Source organism: Crassostrea angulata, chromosome 3 (genome assembly GCF_025612915.1).
Source record: "Crassostrea angulata isolate pt1a10 chromosome 3, ASM2561291v2, whole genome shotgun sequence".
NCBI lineage: Eukaryota > Metazoa > Mollusca > Bivalvia > Ostreida > Ostreidae > Magallana > Magallana angulata.
In genome coordinates this window covers 52895317-52915093 of record NC_069113.1, presented here as the reverse complement: position 1 = coordinate 52915093, position 19777 = coordinate 52895317, and the positions used below count along the sequence as shown (strand labels likewise).

At 36.4% G+C, this 19777-nt stretch overlaps 2 protein-coding genes across 3 annotated transcripts; one reads left to right on the top strand and one right to left on the bottom strand.

Moving 5' to 3' along the window:
* The first annotated feature begins 3660 nt into the window (after positions 1–3660).
* On the top strand, positions 3661–5260 carry LOC128177181 (cholesterol 25-hydroxylase-like protein 1, member 2). The gene has a single exon (XM_052843772.1). The coding sequence runs from the start codon at positions 3818–3820 to the stop codon at positions 4754–4756; it is 939 nt and encodes a 312-aa protein (XP_052699732.1). The 5' UTR covers positions 3661–3817; the 3' UTR covers positions 4757–5260.
* Positions 5261–8746: 3486 nt separating this feature from the next.
* Positions 8747–18481, bottom strand: LOC128177180 (peroxisomal sarcosine oxidase-like). Of its 2 annotated transcripts, XM_052843770.1 has the most exons (8): positions 18291–18481; positions 18020–18171; positions 17295–17508; positions 16970–17152; positions 16606–16746; positions 10909–11058; positions 10707–10782; positions 8747–10068 (listed from the first exon to the last, which is right to left on the bottom strand). In XM_052843770.1, exons 1-8 carry the CDS (start codon positions 18384–18386, stop codon positions 9941–9943), a joined length of 1140 nt encoding a protein of 379 aa, XP_052699730.1. In that variant the 5' UTR covers positions 18387–18481; the 3' UTR covers positions 8747–9940. The 2 variants fall into 2 exon arrangements, with proteins under 2 accessions (XP_052699730.1, XP_052699731.1); XM_052843771.1 differs by lacking the exon at positions 8747–10068 and having other exon boundaries at positions 10752–10821.
* Between the last annotated feature and the right edge of the window lie 1296 nt (positions 18482–19777).

The window sequence follows — 19777 nt, the reverse complement described above, 5'->3', positions numbered from 1 at the left end:
TAAAGGTCAGCATTTAAGTTACTACTGTTATTTCTCAACTGACAATGCCAAATATTTTCTAATCTTTTGCCATGGTTAAATAATTTATGCATATTCTGTGTTCATTATGCAACCTGATCATCCCCAACCCCTTTCTTACTAATGCTACCGGCCATTGTATCATTATGTTGTGATGTTGACCATTGACATTATACTATTTGACGCAAGCATACAATTTTATAAGTCATGCACCATTTTATATTTTAAATAGTTCGAGTGTATTAACGAATCGAAATAAATTGCATGAATTGAGACCCGAAGTTTGTCATAAAATGAGCTGTATACAAGGAAACTGTGTGAAAGTTGCGACATATTACTCATTACTGAAGCATACATGTATTCATAAAGGATTCACGTGGATGCGGATTTGTGCATGTAATCGAGAGAGAAACAGCATTGGGGAGGAGGCGCGAGGGCTACAAGTAGTCTGTTACTTAGATTGACCATAAATAAATGATAACAATTTATCAACAACCATATATACCTAATCAAAGAATATATAAAATAGAAAGTCAAAGGTGTCCTTTTCATGGGCCATTCGACTAAAAAGATATTTATATCTATCTTTGTCTTTCTTTTGTTTCCAAATTATTAGCTAACATGCCGACCATAATTTCGTTTCGCATCGACTTGTCGCATCACGTGACGATGAATGTTAAACCTTTTGCTTCAGACAGTAAAAAAAATTAATCTATAATTGATTCTAAATCCGCTTGAATCAAATTGCATAATTTGCAGAAAGTTTATAACTTGATGAAATAAATTAAGAGAGGGCTCTTTGGTAGTGGTCATTTTTAGACTGGACTGGGTGTTGATAACGTATTTACATTTATGTATATCAGAATGTAATATCTGAAACTTTACTGCAAAATATTTTGAATCTCTATATTTATATACACATGTATGGCATGCAATGTGCATGTAAAAAAATGTATGTCAATTACTGTATAGGGAGAGGGCTAGTTTTAGAACTTGTGCCCACTCCTATTGTAACACAAGTATACATTACAATAAAATAAATGCAAACCACTGGACTGTACTGATCTCCATAAGAAGAACCATGTATAAAGATGTAAGAGAATATCAGACTTTATAGCTAAAATATGGGAAATATTTCTGTACTGAATAATAGTTCGTCGCTTAAAAATCATATTTACAAGTTGAAGGTCGATTTGTTGGCCAATTTGTGGACCACAAAGCCTCCTTAATTAAATACGGTATACTAGTGTATAGCATGAAGAAGGGTCGGTCATTGATGACAGTATTTACGATATCGTAGTCTAATATGTGTCACAACTACTGAAGTCAATTCAATCTAATGCAAATTGAAATATATACAAAGTCATTAAAATTGTATTAAATATATGTAATGCATCTGGGATACTTTTTGAAATTTCACATCATCCTCTTTAATACCTCTGAAAGTCGTTTACTATTTTCTCAGCCATTTCTTTTTCAAATATTATGACGTGTATTTTGAACTATTATTGTTTACAAACAGAGATTACGCGTGACCACGTGTGAAACTGCTGGAGCCAAAGCTTCAATGAAACATGAATATGTTCTAGATATAAGAGAAACCTGTAGTGTAGAATTATCATCCTTTAATCCGGGCAAACCTTTGAGTTTTGATCGAGTGGGGTGATCGTTTTACGTGATGGGTCTCCAGAACTTGATAAGGGGAGGTTAATCAGTACGAGGTCAGTACGAGGACAGGTAAATATTGCCTAATTACGGGTTACGTCTTTTGTCACCGTGTCGAGTCACTGGGAGTGTGGAAGCTTGCTAGGCTAGCTGTTTTTCGAAACATTTTAAACATGTCATATAATGGTGTTTTAATTCTGTATATTTACATTATCCAGTGTCTTTTTCTGTGATAACACTACGTATCGATTTTGTACTATATAACCCATAATACAAATGACGCCAAATTGAGGCGCCGGCGGGGTTTGCTTATTTATATTTAAAGATTTAATCGTACGATGGCCTAAAATTATATAAATATAAGTAATAAGTAATCATTCTTTGAATATTATGAGGTGATAATTTCGGTCGACGCGTGATTAAATCTATCATAAATCCCTTCGGGCTTTATTGGATTTGATCACGCCCCGACCAAAATTATCACCTCATAATACTCAAAGAATGATTCCTTATTCCTTATATAGATTAAAGACAGAGAATCCCGGCAAAAACCATGGGATTCCCCCCCCCCCCCCCCCCCCACACACACACACACTCGCACACACACAAACAAATCTGCCCCTTGCCCCAGTCGACAAAACAGTGGTCAGCAAAAAAAAAAATAATAACAACAAATGTACAATGTTTAAAAGAATAAAACAAGCAATTACATATGTTTATGAACCCACAGATGACAAAAAGGCGTCCGACCCGCGCACCTGTTACTTGTATCTGTTGAAGCGACCGGTGACTGCAAAAAATTCTAGATAATTCTTTGTATAGCATGTATATTGTCCTATATAGTACCTTACAGATCTGAAGCAAGATAAAACAAACAAGCATCCTTTCACTGAGAGATGACTCACCTCGTCATCAACATGCATTTATTTATATCCTGTGTAACTGTTACTTCCACAAGAAAACACAAACGCCCACGAAAGTGACCGATTACTTCCTGGACATACTGTATACGTCATTATAAGCACTGGCGTCGGAAGCAAATTGAAAGTGGGGTGGGGGGGGCTAGACTAATCCTCAGAATTATTGAGAAAAAACTAATTCCCAGAATCATGGAAATCCTAAATCCGTGGGGGGGGGGGGGGGGGGGGGGGCTAAATGATATGGAATTCAGTAAAAAAAAAAAAATCAGTATTTACGGTCTGCCAAGGGCGTAGACAGTCTAAGAGCGATAACTCTATCGGACTTATTGCTCGTTGTTTTGGGGATTTGATGGGCGGGGCACTTGAATAGAGATATTCATCGGCATGTATAATTAATTTCATTGTTCGAAGTTTTATTACTGTTGCATATATACGTGTACATCTAGTTATCCCCAACTCACATGATGGTTTACTATCTATTTCAAATATTTCTATAATTAAGATGTTGATAATTTTTTTTTTGGGGGGGGGGGTGTAATATTTACATATTTGTTTATCAAAATTCACTCTTACTTTTTTTTATAGATGGAACGCTAATAAAAATATTTCATTAAAATACTACACTTACTACAGCGTTATTAGATGTCTTTATGACCAACAGCTAGCTCTGGTTTTTGTTATCGATCAACTCTCTATAAATATCAGGAGCTCTAATACTCCTTATGTGTAAAACTAGGAAATGCAATATTTGTTATCACTATGAATCTACCACGAACTTTAGAATAAAGCATGTGCACTTTTTCTTCGTAAGTACGTTCCTTGATATAAGATATTAAGAAGATTTAGATTAAAATCTACATGTACCTTTCATTTAAAAATGCTAAATTAATTTTCGTGAACTAAGGATCGATTTATTAAATAGCGCGAAGTTTTAAAAGAAGTTTTATCAAAAATACTTATGAAAACAATCCCGTTGAAGCTATATGTAGCGCATTGGAAGATCAATTATTCATCATCGCTGGTTGGTTGACCCCTTGGAAGGCCCCAGACGGCAGATTTATTTTTAGTCGATAATAAGCACTACGAGGGAAGTCAAGCCAGCGAGTATAATATAGCGACGACAGAGAACCGGGAGAGAGGGGGTTGTTACATTCTTCCTATGCACGTCAGATATAATACAACTGCGAATGACACTGGCCATTTAATTTTCCAACATGTCTGGAAACCTCTTTGATCTTGCCGAGTTAGGTCGGGGATTCTGGAACTCATCCGACCTCTTGAGCGGTGCTTTGCGTGGAAATTACTCAACCAAATCGAACCACCGAATACTCCAATACATCTGGGATCTACGACTCGGCAGGGAGGACTACATAGCATCCCCTCTCTTCCCGGTTATTCTCTCCGTGGGATTTTATTTCTCTTTCTGCACTCCGTTTATGATCGCCGATATTCTCGGTGAACGGTTGCCATGGATTCATAAATTCAAGATTCAGACTGACAAACCGGTGACTTTCTCACAAATTTACGATACGCTACAACTGACCTTCTGGAATCATGTCCTGTTCGTGCTACCCGCCGCTGTGGGTCAATGGATCTGGGCCCCGCCCACCCCCTTGCCACACCTTGCCCCCACCCTGTTGGAATTCGTATGGCACCAGATAGCCAGTCTGGTGATCTTCGACTTCCAGTACTATGTATGGCATTGGTCCCACCACAAGGTGCGCTTTCTGTACAAACACATCCATGCAGTGCACCACCGCTACAACAGCCCGTTTGTGTGGGTGACCCAGTACCTCCACCCCTGGGAGCTGGTCACCGTCGGATTCCTGACCACCACCAACTCGTGGTTCCTTCAGTGCCACCCGCTGACCACGTGGAGCTACATGTTACTGAGTATAATGGTCAGTGTCGAGGCCCACATAGGATACGAGTTCCCGTTCTGTGTCCACAACTGGGAGCCATTCGGGATGGTGGGTGGGGCCCCGAAACACGACATGCACCACCTGAAGCCGATGACCAACTTCCAGCCTTTCTTCAATCACTGGGACAAACTGTTTAACACGTTCTGTCCATTCATGAAGGCGGGAGGAGTGAAAACCAAAGAACTTGTGGAGTATGAGCGGCGAGTGAAGGAAGCCAAAAAAGCGAAATAATTGCTTTGCCAAAAGTCACATTTATAGGGGTGTCTAAAATTCTGAAGAATTAACAGAGGAAATCAAAGGCTTCTCTGTGCCAAATGATCCAGAATGTTCTTAAGTGTTATTCCCTTGAAATTTGAAAGATTCGAGGAAGAGGAAGGATATTTTCTAATATTTCGAAAATGTTAATAGAATTTTTTTTTCATTCCCTTTTTTATTTATCTTGGTCTCATGCAGACAGCCGTTGGAATGTTTTATCTCTCTATATTTTTTTCGTGATTCTAAGATCTCTGCAGCTGTTCTCTATGTCAGCTCGTATTGTGACATGGTACAATAGGCGCATTTTGTTCTTAAGTTATTTTGGTGAAAACTAAGTATTCTCAGCTCACACAATCCTTGAATCTGGCAGATCATTCCAGATTTGTCCAGAAAGTAAGCCTAACCCGTAGAGATAAAGTAGTGCTTCCTATAGAATGAAACTTCATTTAGAGGAGTGAGTCGATAGTCTCTAATTGTCACCTGAGTGCAGAATTGCCGTGCCTCCCACAAAATTCATTTCCGATGCCAAAAGGACAACGAAAGATCGATATTGTGAAAATCTGCTGTATATCAGCGCAATGTATAAAAAAGAGAAGTGGACAGTTTTTACTGAATACTTTTTGTATAATTCTTCTACAAATATTTCGTTGAGCTCAACTGAAAGGAAAAAAAAACCCTTAAGGTAATACGCATGTATATAGCAGGTGTTGAACTCTGACCTTCCTGTGCGTTCACAGTTTTGTCATTTATTCCATGCGTTAATTAATGAACTGGCAATGACGTGACGCAAGTCTTGTGTAGCCGCCAGACAGTAGTTAGGGTGATGAAAGCTCGTCTTTGAAGTCGGTTGAGGGTTGCTTGTCTAAGATTTGTTATTCACAAAGGAAATGTAAGGTTTTATTAACGAATGTCTCGTGTACATATTGAATTTTTTGCCAACAAATTCTCAAAGTACCCTTTAAGAGAGATTTTTTCAGGTGTTTAAATCTTATTTTAACAGATTAATATTATCATTTTATTTTTATTTCTATTTTTTATACATTTTACATTACATATTGCAGAAATACGTTTATGTATATATTAACTGGTTTGAACTAGTCATATATTGTACATGACTTTATATTGATATTATGGCAATTATACAATAATCCGATAATATATTGATATACAGGCAAGTTTATGATACTGTACTGGTAGAGATCGACCCTGTTATGACACTTGTGATATCTTCATGTATATTACATGTATATTATTGATGTATAACCTGAAATACCTGTACTGGGGTAGGAGATCAATAGGTGTAACTAACCGTGTAAATGTGGGTCAGAATGGTGACCATTGCATCAGTCTGTGTACAGACAACGCACTCAGGCTATAACACATGTCACACACGATATGCAATGAAAATATATATTAATTTTTTGTGGTAAGGTCATTAAAAAAATCTTTAGCCAAGTAAAATTCAAGAATCTGCTAATTTTTTGGAATTTTAGACACCCTTCCTTTTTCGTCTTATCGCCCGTAAATAAGGAGAACCTAGTGTCGTATTAGTGTAGTTTTTATATGATTATTCTTCACTTTCTCTGTGTAGAATTAAACCGCCTTCTTCTATGACGTTCACTAAGCGGACCGAGGGGTAGAGCGATAGCCGGTTGCCCCCACCCCCAGACATAATAACACCACTCTTTTCCCGGTAGTTTAAGAATGACGCATCTCACTAGGCGTGCTGACGTTGAATTATCCTAGGGTGGGGTTTCTTGGTGTGGGGACCTAATCATGGAATGTTTCGTATAGCTATTGACATATATATTTTTAATTACTCAGTGATGAGATATCTATGTTTAATTACTCAGTGATGAGATTTAATTACTCAGTGATGAGATTTTTAATTTGCAATGACGTGCTACATATGTAAGTGTAGCACCGAGACAAATTCTTTTTTTAAATCTCGCCTTTTTTTATTTTGTTGTTAGTATCTGTTTTATGTTTTATTTTTCATTGATATTTTCTTCCACTTTTGCATGTGTCTCAAAAAGGTTTCATGTTCAAAGAAATCATTATAGAAGCTAGAACTCCACATGACGCTGTTTGTACCTTGTGTACGTTGTGAGTACACCTGTGTACAATAGCCGAAGTAGTTTCTGACACAAATTCTGAACATCAAATGACGTTCTCTTAGTAGAACTGATCAGAATTTGTAACCTAATAATTACTTGTCAATAAAGAACTGAAAAGAATTCTCCAGTTGTTTGTTTGCATTTGTAATCTACAAGTTACTGTACACTCAAGTTTTATTGACATTACGAGAGGGGTATAGGTAATGGCGAGTGACCATTCAGTTTTAACAATCTACACAGCTTTACCACTGTTTCAAAAAGTACATAGTATGTTAAACTAAACGAACAAATGTACCTTATTTTGATTACATTTTATCGAAAAAGAAAAAAAAACCCAATGTAAGTAGTCATTTTAAGCAGCATTTTTGGAGAGACGCTTTAGAGTGTTCATACAGTGTACTTAATTCCTCCGCAATGTCACCTCAGTATGTTGGTTAAATGGAGCGATGTCATTTCCGTCACTATAATCTGAACATTGCTGCATAAAAATGAGGATTGAACGTGTCCGCCAAAGTAAAATTTCAGATAAAGAAAATGATTGTATAGTAAAGAAAAAAACTTTTTCGAGAAGATTTGTCACATTTAGACTTTAAAAAATAAATGATATTGATTTTCAAAATTCTTTACCACACAACACATACGGGGAAATTGTCCTATCTGTTGATTATATAAATTCTTTTGTATGTAAAATGTACGAGCATAACTATTACTTTATAGACACTTCGTAACATGTAGCTAAGTATATATAAAGTATGATTCATGCCATAAAGATTTAGAAATACCGAAATTTCCAAATTAAGATATATACATGTATATCTTAATCTAGAGATTTCGTTATTTTTAAATCTTTATCGATTATGTCGCAGAATATTGATTTTTCAGACGCAATTTATCTTTTAAGATAAAAAAAATCTTTACAAGCTATCTTTTGGGCCTTTTGTTGCAAAATAAATAGTACACTATCGCTGATTTCTTATCTTTAATCAATTGATAAATGGAATTCAGTCTGAACATTTGAAAAAAATTCTTTATAATAAATTGCTTGAAGCAGCATTGCACGTTACGGATTCGTACTTAAGCGACAGGAAAATTGGTTAATCATAAAAAAATAATCTCCAGGTGACCATTAAGGGTGACAGCTTGGAACAATCCTCTTACCCAATATAGACCAAGCTGTGAGAGGGTCTAACCCACAGGTTAACAGTCCGGACACTCATCTTTAAATAGATCAAAATTTATCAATAATGACCGCAGTTGAGAGGCCATTGGGGGGAAATTTTAAGGAATAAGGTTAATTTGTGGGTCACACTGAAAACCGTTGTATTCTAAATTTGTACGTGGCACATGTACTGATATTTCGATTTTAGGCAAACTTACATGTATAAGAACATGAGATTCTTTGAATTAAATGTGATTCATTATTTCATATAGATATTGATGCAATATTCTATGTCATAATATATATTTTTGAATTCCTGATTATTTCGATGTATCAGTGACATTTGATATTAACTAATACAAATAAGTGATATTGATAATTTAAATAATTCATAGATATTTATTTTGCATGATAACTTTATCAAGCTTTTCAATTTTCATTTACATTAGATATATGTTTAAAAGCCATTCATTTCGTGTGATGACTGATGCCTTACATGGGTACAAATCGATATCGACATATAAGTATACCATTCTAAAGATACAAACATTGGTTAACATAAGTTACGACTTTACCTGTCAAGTATAAATCTTCACAGTTTCAATTTTCGATGAAAACATTTATTTATTAAAGTAGGTCAAAATGACACAATTTTTCCTGTGTCGGTGTTACTGTAAACTCAACGACAGCTGTATTTTACCCCTTTATTTCACATTTAAGTATACACACATATTGTGAAGAATTGGGGGTGCGACTGTATTTAATTTATATCAAGTTGATACACAGCGACCACTTATATGTCAGGATAGTTGATGACCTAAAATAAATATGTACAGACACAAGATAAAAAGTTTGTAAACCAGCGCGGAATCAAATTAAGTAGATTGGATTTTTTTTGTTATAGAGATCAAGAAAAGTCCTCCCTGTCCCTGGCAATGATTTGTTCTGAGTCGCCGCGATCAAAACCGTGAGTCTACGGGAAAATAAGATTCAATGGGTCTTACAGGACGAAAGATTATCTTTCTTCTGTCTATCCCTGTCCTCCTTAATCCTCTACACAGTGCCCTTAATCTACACTGCATTAATTTGATAATGATATCGTAAAAGACTGAGGTATATGGCTGTTTTCCATACACTGCGGCTGTTTCCATGTATTATAAGACCTCCAGCAGCTGCTATAAAATGAGTGTTAACAGCAGGTAAGGGGATAACAATAGGGCCGTGTCTACTGGATAACCAGTCAGCTGTTCTATGTAGGACATACTATTGCATACCAGCAACAAAGGGCGAGATCAAATCGACAACACAGACCCATGATATACTATCTTGGTTGACATGATCGTTGTGTTTTCTCTACTAAGGTCATGACCCTGCATGCATGTCAATACTGCACGCCCATTCATTCAGTACTGACCTCATTACCTGTAAACGTCACTAGCTGCACAGACATATGTACATGTAAACTGGACCAATTATCCTAAACATATTACACCGCATACAACATGAGTTTTTGTAATTGTTTTAAAGTACAGAGAACCCTTAAACACAGTGGCCAAGTGTTTACAACCGCCACCTGATGTAAACAAAAAATGTTCAAGTATTTACAGTCCTCTGTCAGTCGTAAAGTAGGGACTGATTCAGAACGACAGTCACCGTCAATATCTTCAATATATATTTTCCATAGTATTTGTGTAGAAATCCCAAACATTTTACAGTTTTGTTAATCTATTATGATGACTGATGGAGTTTAGAACCATAAACATTGAAAGTTGAGTTTAACAACCGCTTTATGACAATGATATAAAACAAAATTCTATTTTCTTCATACATGAAAATAAGAGACACTGGGGGTTCCAGTTTGAGGAGGATTGTAGATCCAGGTGGTTACATCCGGGCTTTTGGGTTGAAGAACCTGTCTACACGGCAGGGGGTGAGGTCGTAGGATGGGGTCTTATCCATGGCCAGCTCACACAGAATCTTACCCACAACCGGGGCTAACTTAAACCCGTGCCCTGTCAAGAAGAAAAACCTATATTATATAAATAGTGCCTGTTTGGGAGGGTAACAGTTGAAATTGACACCCCGAGAAAACCATTGTCAACCGACGCGAAGCGGAGGTTGACAATGGTTTTCGAGGGGTGTCAATTTCAACTGTTATCCTCCCAAACAGGCACTATTTATTTTGTTATACTGAATGTTTTCTTTAAAATTTTTAAGAAAATTTTACTGCTTTTATATAGGAATAACGTGAATTCTACAGCGAACCGTACGCGCATAATTTTCGCGCATGTAATATTTTTTAATGTTACCCGTTGCCAAGTGCGTTGCTAACGCTGAGGGTAATAGTAAATATTATTAACTGCGTCTTAACCAATCAGATTTCAGTATTTAACATGAAAGTATAACAAAATGTATTAATGAATTCATAAATGTATTTGCCTACTCGACAAAACGTATTACAGTATTAATTTGGTATTTAAATATTCATAATAATGTTCAAGCACACGTACTATAGACGGAGAATTATTTTCATATCTTTGAAAGAATGTCCATAATAAAAAAAAAATATATTATCTAAGCATTTTTGTGCTCGTTCAGTATATAAGTGTTTTCTAAAAATAGTTCTAATTTTATGTAACCATATTCTTACCTGAAAATCCTACTCCTAGTATGATATTCCTATGGCTAGGATGTCGATCTAGAACAAACTGCAAGTCTGGTGTGTTCTAAAGAAAACACCTGGTTCGTATAGAACTGCACAGCTACTAAATGCACGATGCCAATTTTATTGCGAATGAAGTTTTCTAGGCGTTATGGAAATGATTTCAATATTTATAAGTTTTATCAATTACCGTGTACATGCAGGGTTCGACGATAGAGGGCGTGTCCTGTAGACTGGGCAGGTGCTCCCTGACGTAACTCTTCATCGTACTCAGGATCCGCCCCGTGTCCGCCATATCTCGACTGTCAGGGTCAGTCTCCGGGCCGTCATGGTAACACACCTACCGACATAATATTAAAGAGTGGAGAAAGTTTTAAAGATGCGACCAGGCCAGCTAATTCATCTTTTATGACTTTAACAGAAGTTTGGTGTCCTACAAAGAATTACGTTACAACGAACAAGAAGATATTTTTCTATAGTTTGAAATGTGAAAGTGGACCGGTTTGCAGTATCCATCGCGCTAACATTGCAAAAATAACCAAAAAAAAACTTGCAAACTGAAAATGATAACTATTGATGGCTTAAACAAAAGAGGAACGACACGATGTTTTAATAAACTACTTTATACAACCCTACGCAATGTTAATGGATGTCTTAAGAATAAGAAGCCAGTGATTAGATTAAAGGACGAGGAAAGGGTGAAAACGTGATGGAAGCCCAACAGAAATATGTACTGATAATCAGAATTGACTGCAATTAAGAGGCATAATTATAAAAAAAATAAATCTTTAAAGTAAAGTCTAGATGCAAAAGCAAATGAAGTATAAAGTTTAGATGAGATGATGGAGTTTTTCATCACGCCATTACACAATCTGCGTTAGCATGTTACGGTCTAACACCGAATGACGGTCATTTAGTTTGACTTGACTTCTCTCTGTAACTGTCACACAGATTGTCAAGTCGTGGAAGCAATCTAAAACGACTAGGTGTAAAGTCACAAATCCGGATTAATATTGTTAAGTACTAATAAATAGACAGAGTGTTTTGTCGTTATAACAGACACACAGACAGAGTTATGTTGTAATGATGGGCTAACACACAAAGTGTTAAGTTGTTGAACAGACAAACAGACAGAGTTATGTTGTATCACAAAGTTCGACTTCTAGACAGAGTGTATTGTCGTAGTGATAGACAAAAAGGCATAGTGTTAAGTCGTTATGTCGGAGTAAAATACTGAAAATGAGTATCGGAGATGAAGGACCAAGAATCATACTGTCAGGTCGTATTGATGGACAGACAGATACCAGAAATAGCGATTAGTTATAATAATGGTCAAACAGAAATAGTGTTTAGTTGTAACGATAGAAAAACAGGCATAATGTTATGTCGTAATGATGGACTAACAGACGGAGTGTCATGTGTTTGACAGACTAACAGACAGAATGTTTTGTCGCTATTGCGGACTAAGAGATAGAATGTTTTATAACATTTCTGAATAATTATTTTTCGTTTTGTCACAAATAAGATAATTTTATTCCCATGCCCTGAAAATGGCTGAACCACACCGGGAAGAGTTATATTGCCTTCCCAGAAACATTTCTATTTCGCTTTAAATAGTTATAATTACATGTACATTTATTGCCCTCCAGAAACTGTTATATCACCCTCGCGTGCAAAAATTCTGCATAACAATAGCGTACATCGGGTTCGAAATTAAGTTACACAAAAGTGAAAATTTATTTCCTAGAAGATAAAAATGCCATGACAGCGTCTGCTATCCAGAAAAACTTACCTAAATTATTTATTTTGAAAAAAACCCTATCTGATTAAAAGCCCCGATCGACATCTAACAAATCGTCGATTTGTAAGATATGAAGATGCATTGATAATCAAAATAAACTTGTTCATAGGTGAATAAATTTTTAAACTGATTTTGATTTGTTTAAAAAAAATATATACTTGTAACGTAATTTATATAACATGTCTTTTTACACGACAATACCAGCATATTCGTCCCTCGATGACAGGAAAGTCCTGGATAATTATGTTGACCTCTGCCTTCGGCATCGGGCAACACAACACTAGAGGGCTTTCCTGTCACCTCAGGGCAAATATTTTAGTCTGTCGCTTTCGAAGCCATGTAGTATATGTACAATGTAGTAATGACAAACTAACAGATTGATATGTCGTAAAACCGATTAACAGAAAAAATTATGTTATTTCGTAATGACAGACTAACAGACATAGTACTATGTTGTAATAACCTTTAACAGAAAAAGAGAATGTTATGTCCTCATAATGGACATGGTGTTAAGTCTTGATGACAGCCTTACGGACAGTGTGTAATGATGAAATTGCAGGCTGACTGACTGCGTGTTTTGTCGTTATCATATGTAGGTGTAACATACCCAAAGTGAGTATTCGAGATGACAGACCAACTTTCATAGTATTAATTAAATTGAAACTACAGACTAACAGATAAAGTGTTATGTTGTAATGACGGACAAATAGATAAAGTGTTAAGTCGTAATGATATAACAAGAGACAGAGTGTAATGTTGTAATGATAGATTAACAAACAAAGTGTTGTGTCGTAATGATGGACTAACAGACAAAGTGTTATGTTGTAATGACAGACTAACAGACAGAGAGTTATGTCGTAATGACGGACTAACAGAAAGTGTGTTATGTTGAAATGACGGACTAACAGATAGTGTGTTATGTTGTAATGACGGACTAACAGAAAGAGTGTTATGTCGTAATGATGGACTAACAAACAAGGTGTTGTGTGCCTAACAGACAGAGTGTTGTGTTGAAATGGTTAACTACCTTACAGAGTGTAATGTTGTAATGACGGACTAACAGATACATTGTTATGTTGTTATGACAGACTAACAGACAGAGTGTTATGTTGTAATGACGGACTAACAGACAGAGTGTAATGTTGTAATGACGGACTAACAGACAGGGTGTTGTGGGACTAACAGACAGAGTGTTTTATGTTGTAATGGTGGACTACCACACAGAGTGTAATGTTGTAATGACGGACTAACAGACAGAGTGTTATGTTGTAATGACAGACTAACAGACAGAGTGTTATGTTGTAATGACGGACTAACAGACAGGGTGTTGTGGGACTAACAGACAGAGTGTTTTATGTTGTAATGGTGGACTACCACACAGAGTGTAATGTTGTAATGACGGACTAACAGACAGAGTGTTATGTTGTAATGACAGACTAACAGACAGTGTGTTATGTTGTAATGACGGACTAACAGATAGTGTGTTATGTTGTAATGACGGACTAACAGAAAGAGTGTTATGTCGTAATGACGGACTAACAGACAGAGTGTTATGTTGTAATGACGGACTAACAAACAGAGTGTTATGTTGTAATGACGGACTAACAGACAGTGTTATGTTGTAATGACAGACATTCAGACAGAATGTTATGTTGTTATGACAGACTAACAGATCGAGTGTTATGTTGTAATGACAGACTTACAGACAAGGTGTCGTGTGACTAACAGACAGAGTGTTGTGTTGTAATGATGGACTACCACACAGAGTGTAATGTTGTAATGACGGACTAACAGACAAAGTGTTATGTTGTAATGACGGACTAACAGATAGTGTGTTATGTTGTAATGACGGAGTAACAGAAAGAGTGTATGTCGTAATGACGGACTAACAGACAGAGTGTTATGTTGTAATGACGGACTAACAAACAGAGTGTTATGTTGTAATGACGGACTAACAGACAGTGTTATGTTGTAATGACAGACATTCAGACAGAATGTTATGTTGTTATGACAGACTTACAGACAAGGTGTCGTGTGACTAACAGACAGAGTGTTGTGTTGTAATGATGGACTACCACACAGAGTGTAATGTTGTAATGACGGACTAACAGACAAAGTGTTATGTTGTAATGACAGACTAACAGACAGTGTGTTATGTTGTAATGACGGACTAACAGATAGTGTGTTATGTTGTAATGACGGACTAACAGAAAGAGTGTTATGTCGTAATGACGGACTAACAGACAGAGTGTTATGTCGTAATGACGGACTAACAGACAGAGTGTTATGTTGTAATGACGGACTAGCAGACAGAGTGTTATGTTAAAATGACGGACTAACAGACAGTGTTATGTTGTAATGACGGACTTTCAGACAGAATGTTATGTTGTTATGACAGACTAACAGACAAAGTGTTATGTTGTAATGACAGACTAACAGACAAGGTGTCGTGTGACTAACAGACAGAGTGTTGTGTTGTAATGGTGGACTACCACACAGAGTGTAATGTTGTAATGACGGACTAACAGACAGAGTGTTATGTTGTAATGCCGGACTAACAGACAGTGTGTAGTGTTGTAATGACGGACTAACTTACAAAGTGTCTTGATGTTATGACGGAATAACAGACAGATTAGTGTATTGTTATTACGGACTAACACACAGCGTGTTATGTTGTAATGACGGACCAACAGACAGTGTGGTATATTGTAAAGACGGACTAAAAGACATCGTGTTAGGTTGTAATGACAGACTAACATACAAAGTGTTTTGTTGTAATGACTGACTAACAGACAAAATGGTGTATTGTAATGACAGACTTACAGACAGAGTGATGTATTGTAATGACGGACTAACAGGCAGAGTGTTATGTTGTAATGACGGACAAATAGACAGAGTGTTATGTCGTAATGACGGACAATTAGACAGAATGTTATGTCGTAATGACGGACAAACAGAAAAAGTTGTATGTTATAATTACGGACAAACAGACAGAGTGTTGTGTTGTAATGATGGACTTACAGACTTGTATTGTAATAACGGATTTACAGACAGAGTGTTGTATTGTAATAACAGACTAACAGATAAAATGTTATGTTGTAATGACGGACAAACAGACAAAGTGTTTTGATGTAATGACAGACAAACAGACAGTGTTCTGTCATAATGACGGACTAACAGACAGAGTGTTATGTCGTATTGACAAACAAACAGACAAAGTTTTATATCGTTATTATTGACAAAGAGAATTACAGACAAAATGTTATGTTGTAATGACGGACTAACAGACAAAGTGTTATGTTGTATTGATGGACTAACAGACAAAGTGTTATGTTGTAATGACGGACAAAGAGACCGAGTGTTATGCCGTAATGACAGACTTACAGACGGAGTGTTCTATTGTAATAACGGACTTAGAGACAGAGTGTTGTATTGTAATAACGGACAAACAGACAAAGTGTTATGTCGTAATGAAGGACTTACGGACAGTGTTATGTTGTAATGACGGACTTCAACAGACAAAGTGTTTGTTGTAATGACGGACAAAGAGACAAGGTGGTGTGTCGTAATGATGGACTAACAGACAAAGTGTTGTGTTTTTATGACAGACTAACAGACATGGTGTTATGTTGTAATGACAGACTAACAGACAAAGTGTTATGTTGTAATGACGGATTAACAGACAAAGTGTTATGTTGTAATGACGGATAAAGAGACAGGGTGTTATGTTGTAATGATGGACTAACAAAGTGTTATGTTGTAATGACGGACAAAGTGACAGTGTTATGTCGTAATGACGGACTAACAGACAGTGTGTTAAGTAGCTATGTTAGTCTTAAACTTAAAGGCATAGTGTTAAATGTAAACCAACAGATTATTCAGAGCTGGTGTATGACTTTCAAACAATAAACAGACAAGGAAATGGCTTAAATCAGCAGTGAAAATTCTTAAAATATTGGATCAAGTTAAGATTTATAAATTTATAGGTCGCAAGTTATCATCAATTAAGTGCAATTGAACATGAGTGAAATTTTAAACATAAAAGCATGATTATCAAAGTTAAAAACAATGCAGAATTTTTCTGACCCGGACGTGTCCCGGATACTCTAGGCTAGGTAAGGCGTACACCTCCACATTCTCTCGGACATTTTTGTACGTCGGAAAGCGATCTGCAGAAAACTCTCCCTTATTTTTTTCTTTCCAGTAAAGCACCAGGGTCAACACTGTCTAAAGGAAATATTACTTATTCATCACTTAGTTAAAAACTGATATACTTTTGTACAAAATATACTATGTAACCTAGCCATGCATATAATGAAGCATAGAGGCCAATAAATAAATATCAAACTTTATTTTCAGGTACATACCATGACTTTAAGAAATCAACATATACAAAAAAGGAGCCTTATCTTAAAAAGTCAAGTTTATCCATTAGCAAATTTAGATTCACCTTTAAAGGTAAATTGATGCCGAGCTTGGGCAAAAATTTGGGGGCCCATGGTCCCAGCGTGAGGACGACCTTCCTGGCCCTGTATTCTCCCTGTGACGTCACAATGGTGACTTCAGAACCAGGTAGGATACCTGTCACCTCTTCACCGTCTCTCAACTCACCTCCATACTGGACGAACAGAGTCTGCAATCAAACATTGAAAAATGCACAGGATCATCGGTATACATTAAATGTATATACATTATATATGCTTTTTTTAAATGAACATATTAAATTGAATACGTTAAACTAACGAGCAAATTAATGTGTAATGTGTGATAGTCACCTGAAATGCCCTGAGAGCTTTGTCCGCCCTCAGTACCCCTCCACTGTAGTCAAACACCCCCACGTAATCTGGCGGCAGGGACAACATCGGGTACCTGTCCCTCAGGTCCCCAGGGGTCAGGATATCGTGACTTATGCCGTGCCGCGACAGCGAGGCTATCGTTCCTTTGATGAAGTGAAAGTCTGGTTTACCAACTGCAAGACAACCGCAGTTCCTATCGATGAAGAAGTAACGTGGTTCAATGGTGCATGAGTCAACTTGGCATTTCTACGTGATATGTCTTTAATAAAAAGCTTCATCTTCAACCAATACTAAGCCTAAGGAGTACTTCATTGCGATCTGTTCAAAGCAAATACATTTTAAACGATAGCATGGTTGGCAAAAATACTGAGTATTTTGACTGCTGTTAGAAAATCACATATAAGATAAGTCTTATATAAATATACAGATACGCTTTAGGCAATGCTAATTTTTTTTTGGTGAATTTTAATTCAAAGAAAAGATATAACAGGTTACTCAAGGTATATCATTGTAAAAGAAAATACCCCACCCACACCCCCACACCACCAAAAAAAAATAAAACAAAAACAAAAGCAAAAACCTAAATGAACAAACCAAACAAAACAAATATATGTTCTAGTAGCCAATCTGAAAAGGTCAGGTTGAGTGACAGGTCAAGGGAAAGTCATGAACAAAAATTGCTTTCTGAATCACATGTTCCTTACAAGAAAATAGAGGTCCCTGACTCGCGCTCCAGGGAACGCCACAGTTTCCCGCCTTCTTTCATCATCACAGCGTAATGGTCATCCTTCCCGTACGCCACCCGGGTGATTCTACTCTGACCGTGAGAGCTCCCACGGGAGTGAGGCAGAGGGAACTAGGGCAAATAAATAAAATATATTTCCTAATTATTTTTTAAATGACACCTCCCATTTGTTATGGTTTTATCGCAGAAATTTGTTTCCATACTTACTATATCCGGGCATATATACTGACCTGCTCCAGAAGCAGGGTTTTCTGTCCGTTCTTGGCCAGGTTGTATGCCGTGGCTGACCCCTCGATCCCCGCCCCCACCACCACCACGTCATACATAGTCTCCTATGGTCAACCGTAAAAAAAAATCCTGTATGATGAGAGTTATAAGAAGATACAGCAAAACGTTGTGCCTCTGGTGAACTAAAAGTTTTAACGTCCATTTAAATTTAAAAGTCGTGAAACCTGTTCGGGTCATTTTATTCGGACAGTATTGTACCTGTTTAGATATATGGTAAAAAAAAATTGGTCAATTGAACTTTTGTTGATGCTTATTTAATCAGCGTCTCTTCTGGTTTGGCTTTTTTTTTTTGTAATTTGATACAAAAAAAATATAAGAATTATGAACTTGTCCTTTGAATTACTTTTTTCACTTACAATACTTGTTATACAGGTCTATAAAACTTAGAACTACCCTGTATCCGCATTTTACTGTAGATTCCTTATTTTATGCGAGTACTTTATTCCGCGATTCAACGATTTACCATCAAATCGCGAGACGTAAAATCGCGAATGCCGAAATTTTATCTTACTTTCATGTTGTTTACATGTGTCCCAAAATTAAAAGCGAGATTTTAAAATTCGCAAGACGGGCTTCTCGCTATTTTACGCGGATATTAATTCCTCGCGTTTAATTAGGAATTTACAGTACTTAAAGATGCCGTAATTTTAGGTTCCTCCATATAATCAGGTTTTGTTTCTCAGAGTTTGTTATAACCGATTATTCTTAATTTGACTTGTTAAGAATATGCTACCCCCCCCCCACTTCTTTTTATAACTATGAATTTTCTGTATTCATGTTTGTATAAAACGAGCTTTTCTATATTGGGAAGGGGTATTACAATAATATTCATAAAGTCTAAAAATCTCTTTTTCTGCGTTACGAAATTTGCGAATACCAAGATTTGTATTTAAAGTAAAATTAATATCAAAAGCCTAATTTAGATATTTCAAAAATAGTTTAAAATCTTTCACCTTCCAACTCCCCTCACCAAATTATCCCCGTTATTTCCGAATGGACGGCTAAATTAAACCCCACATAGACATCAAAATGAATGAATTCAGCACGTTTCTCGGAATTCAATCGCTCCATCACATGATGAAAGATGTATTGAAGTCAATGCCTTTGTTAAACGATCGGCTGAAGAAGATTGAAAACCTTATAAAAGTCAAATAAAGTAAAATGTCAATGTACATATATGCATATTATTTTGACATGTGCCTAGTTTACAAGCTTCATCAATCAAATTCATTAAATCAAGGCAAAATGGTGAGCTATAAATACACAGTTCAACCTTCTACTTATTATAGGATCTGTTTAACAATGGAGACTGTCTGATTGATGGCTCGTCATCTGTCTTCATCGTCCTCGCTGTTTATCATATTCTCTGTAATTCACTTGTTCAAAATAACTCTGCTCCCTGTACTGTGCTTTAACAGTAAAAATGTTT

Excerpts from the sequence above, each read along its gene's own strand:
- LOC128177181 (XM_052843772.1), top strand. The coding sequence starts at position 3,818 with ATGTCTGGAAACCTCTTTGATCTTGCCGAGTTAGGTCGGGGATTCTGG.
- LOC128177180 (XM_052843770.1), bottom strand. The coding sequence starts at position 18,386 with ATGTATGACGTGGTGGTGGTGGGGGCGGGGATCGAGGGGTCAGCCACG. Across the intron at positions 17,153-17,294 it reads AAGCTCTCAGGGCATTTCAG|ACTCTGTTCGTCCAGTATGG; the intron begins GTGACTATCACA and ends GTTTGATTGCAG. Across the intron at positions 11,059-16,605 it reads AGTATCCGGGACACGTCCGG|GTGTGTTACCATGACGGCCC; the intron begins GTCAGAAAAATT and ends TTATGTCGGTAG.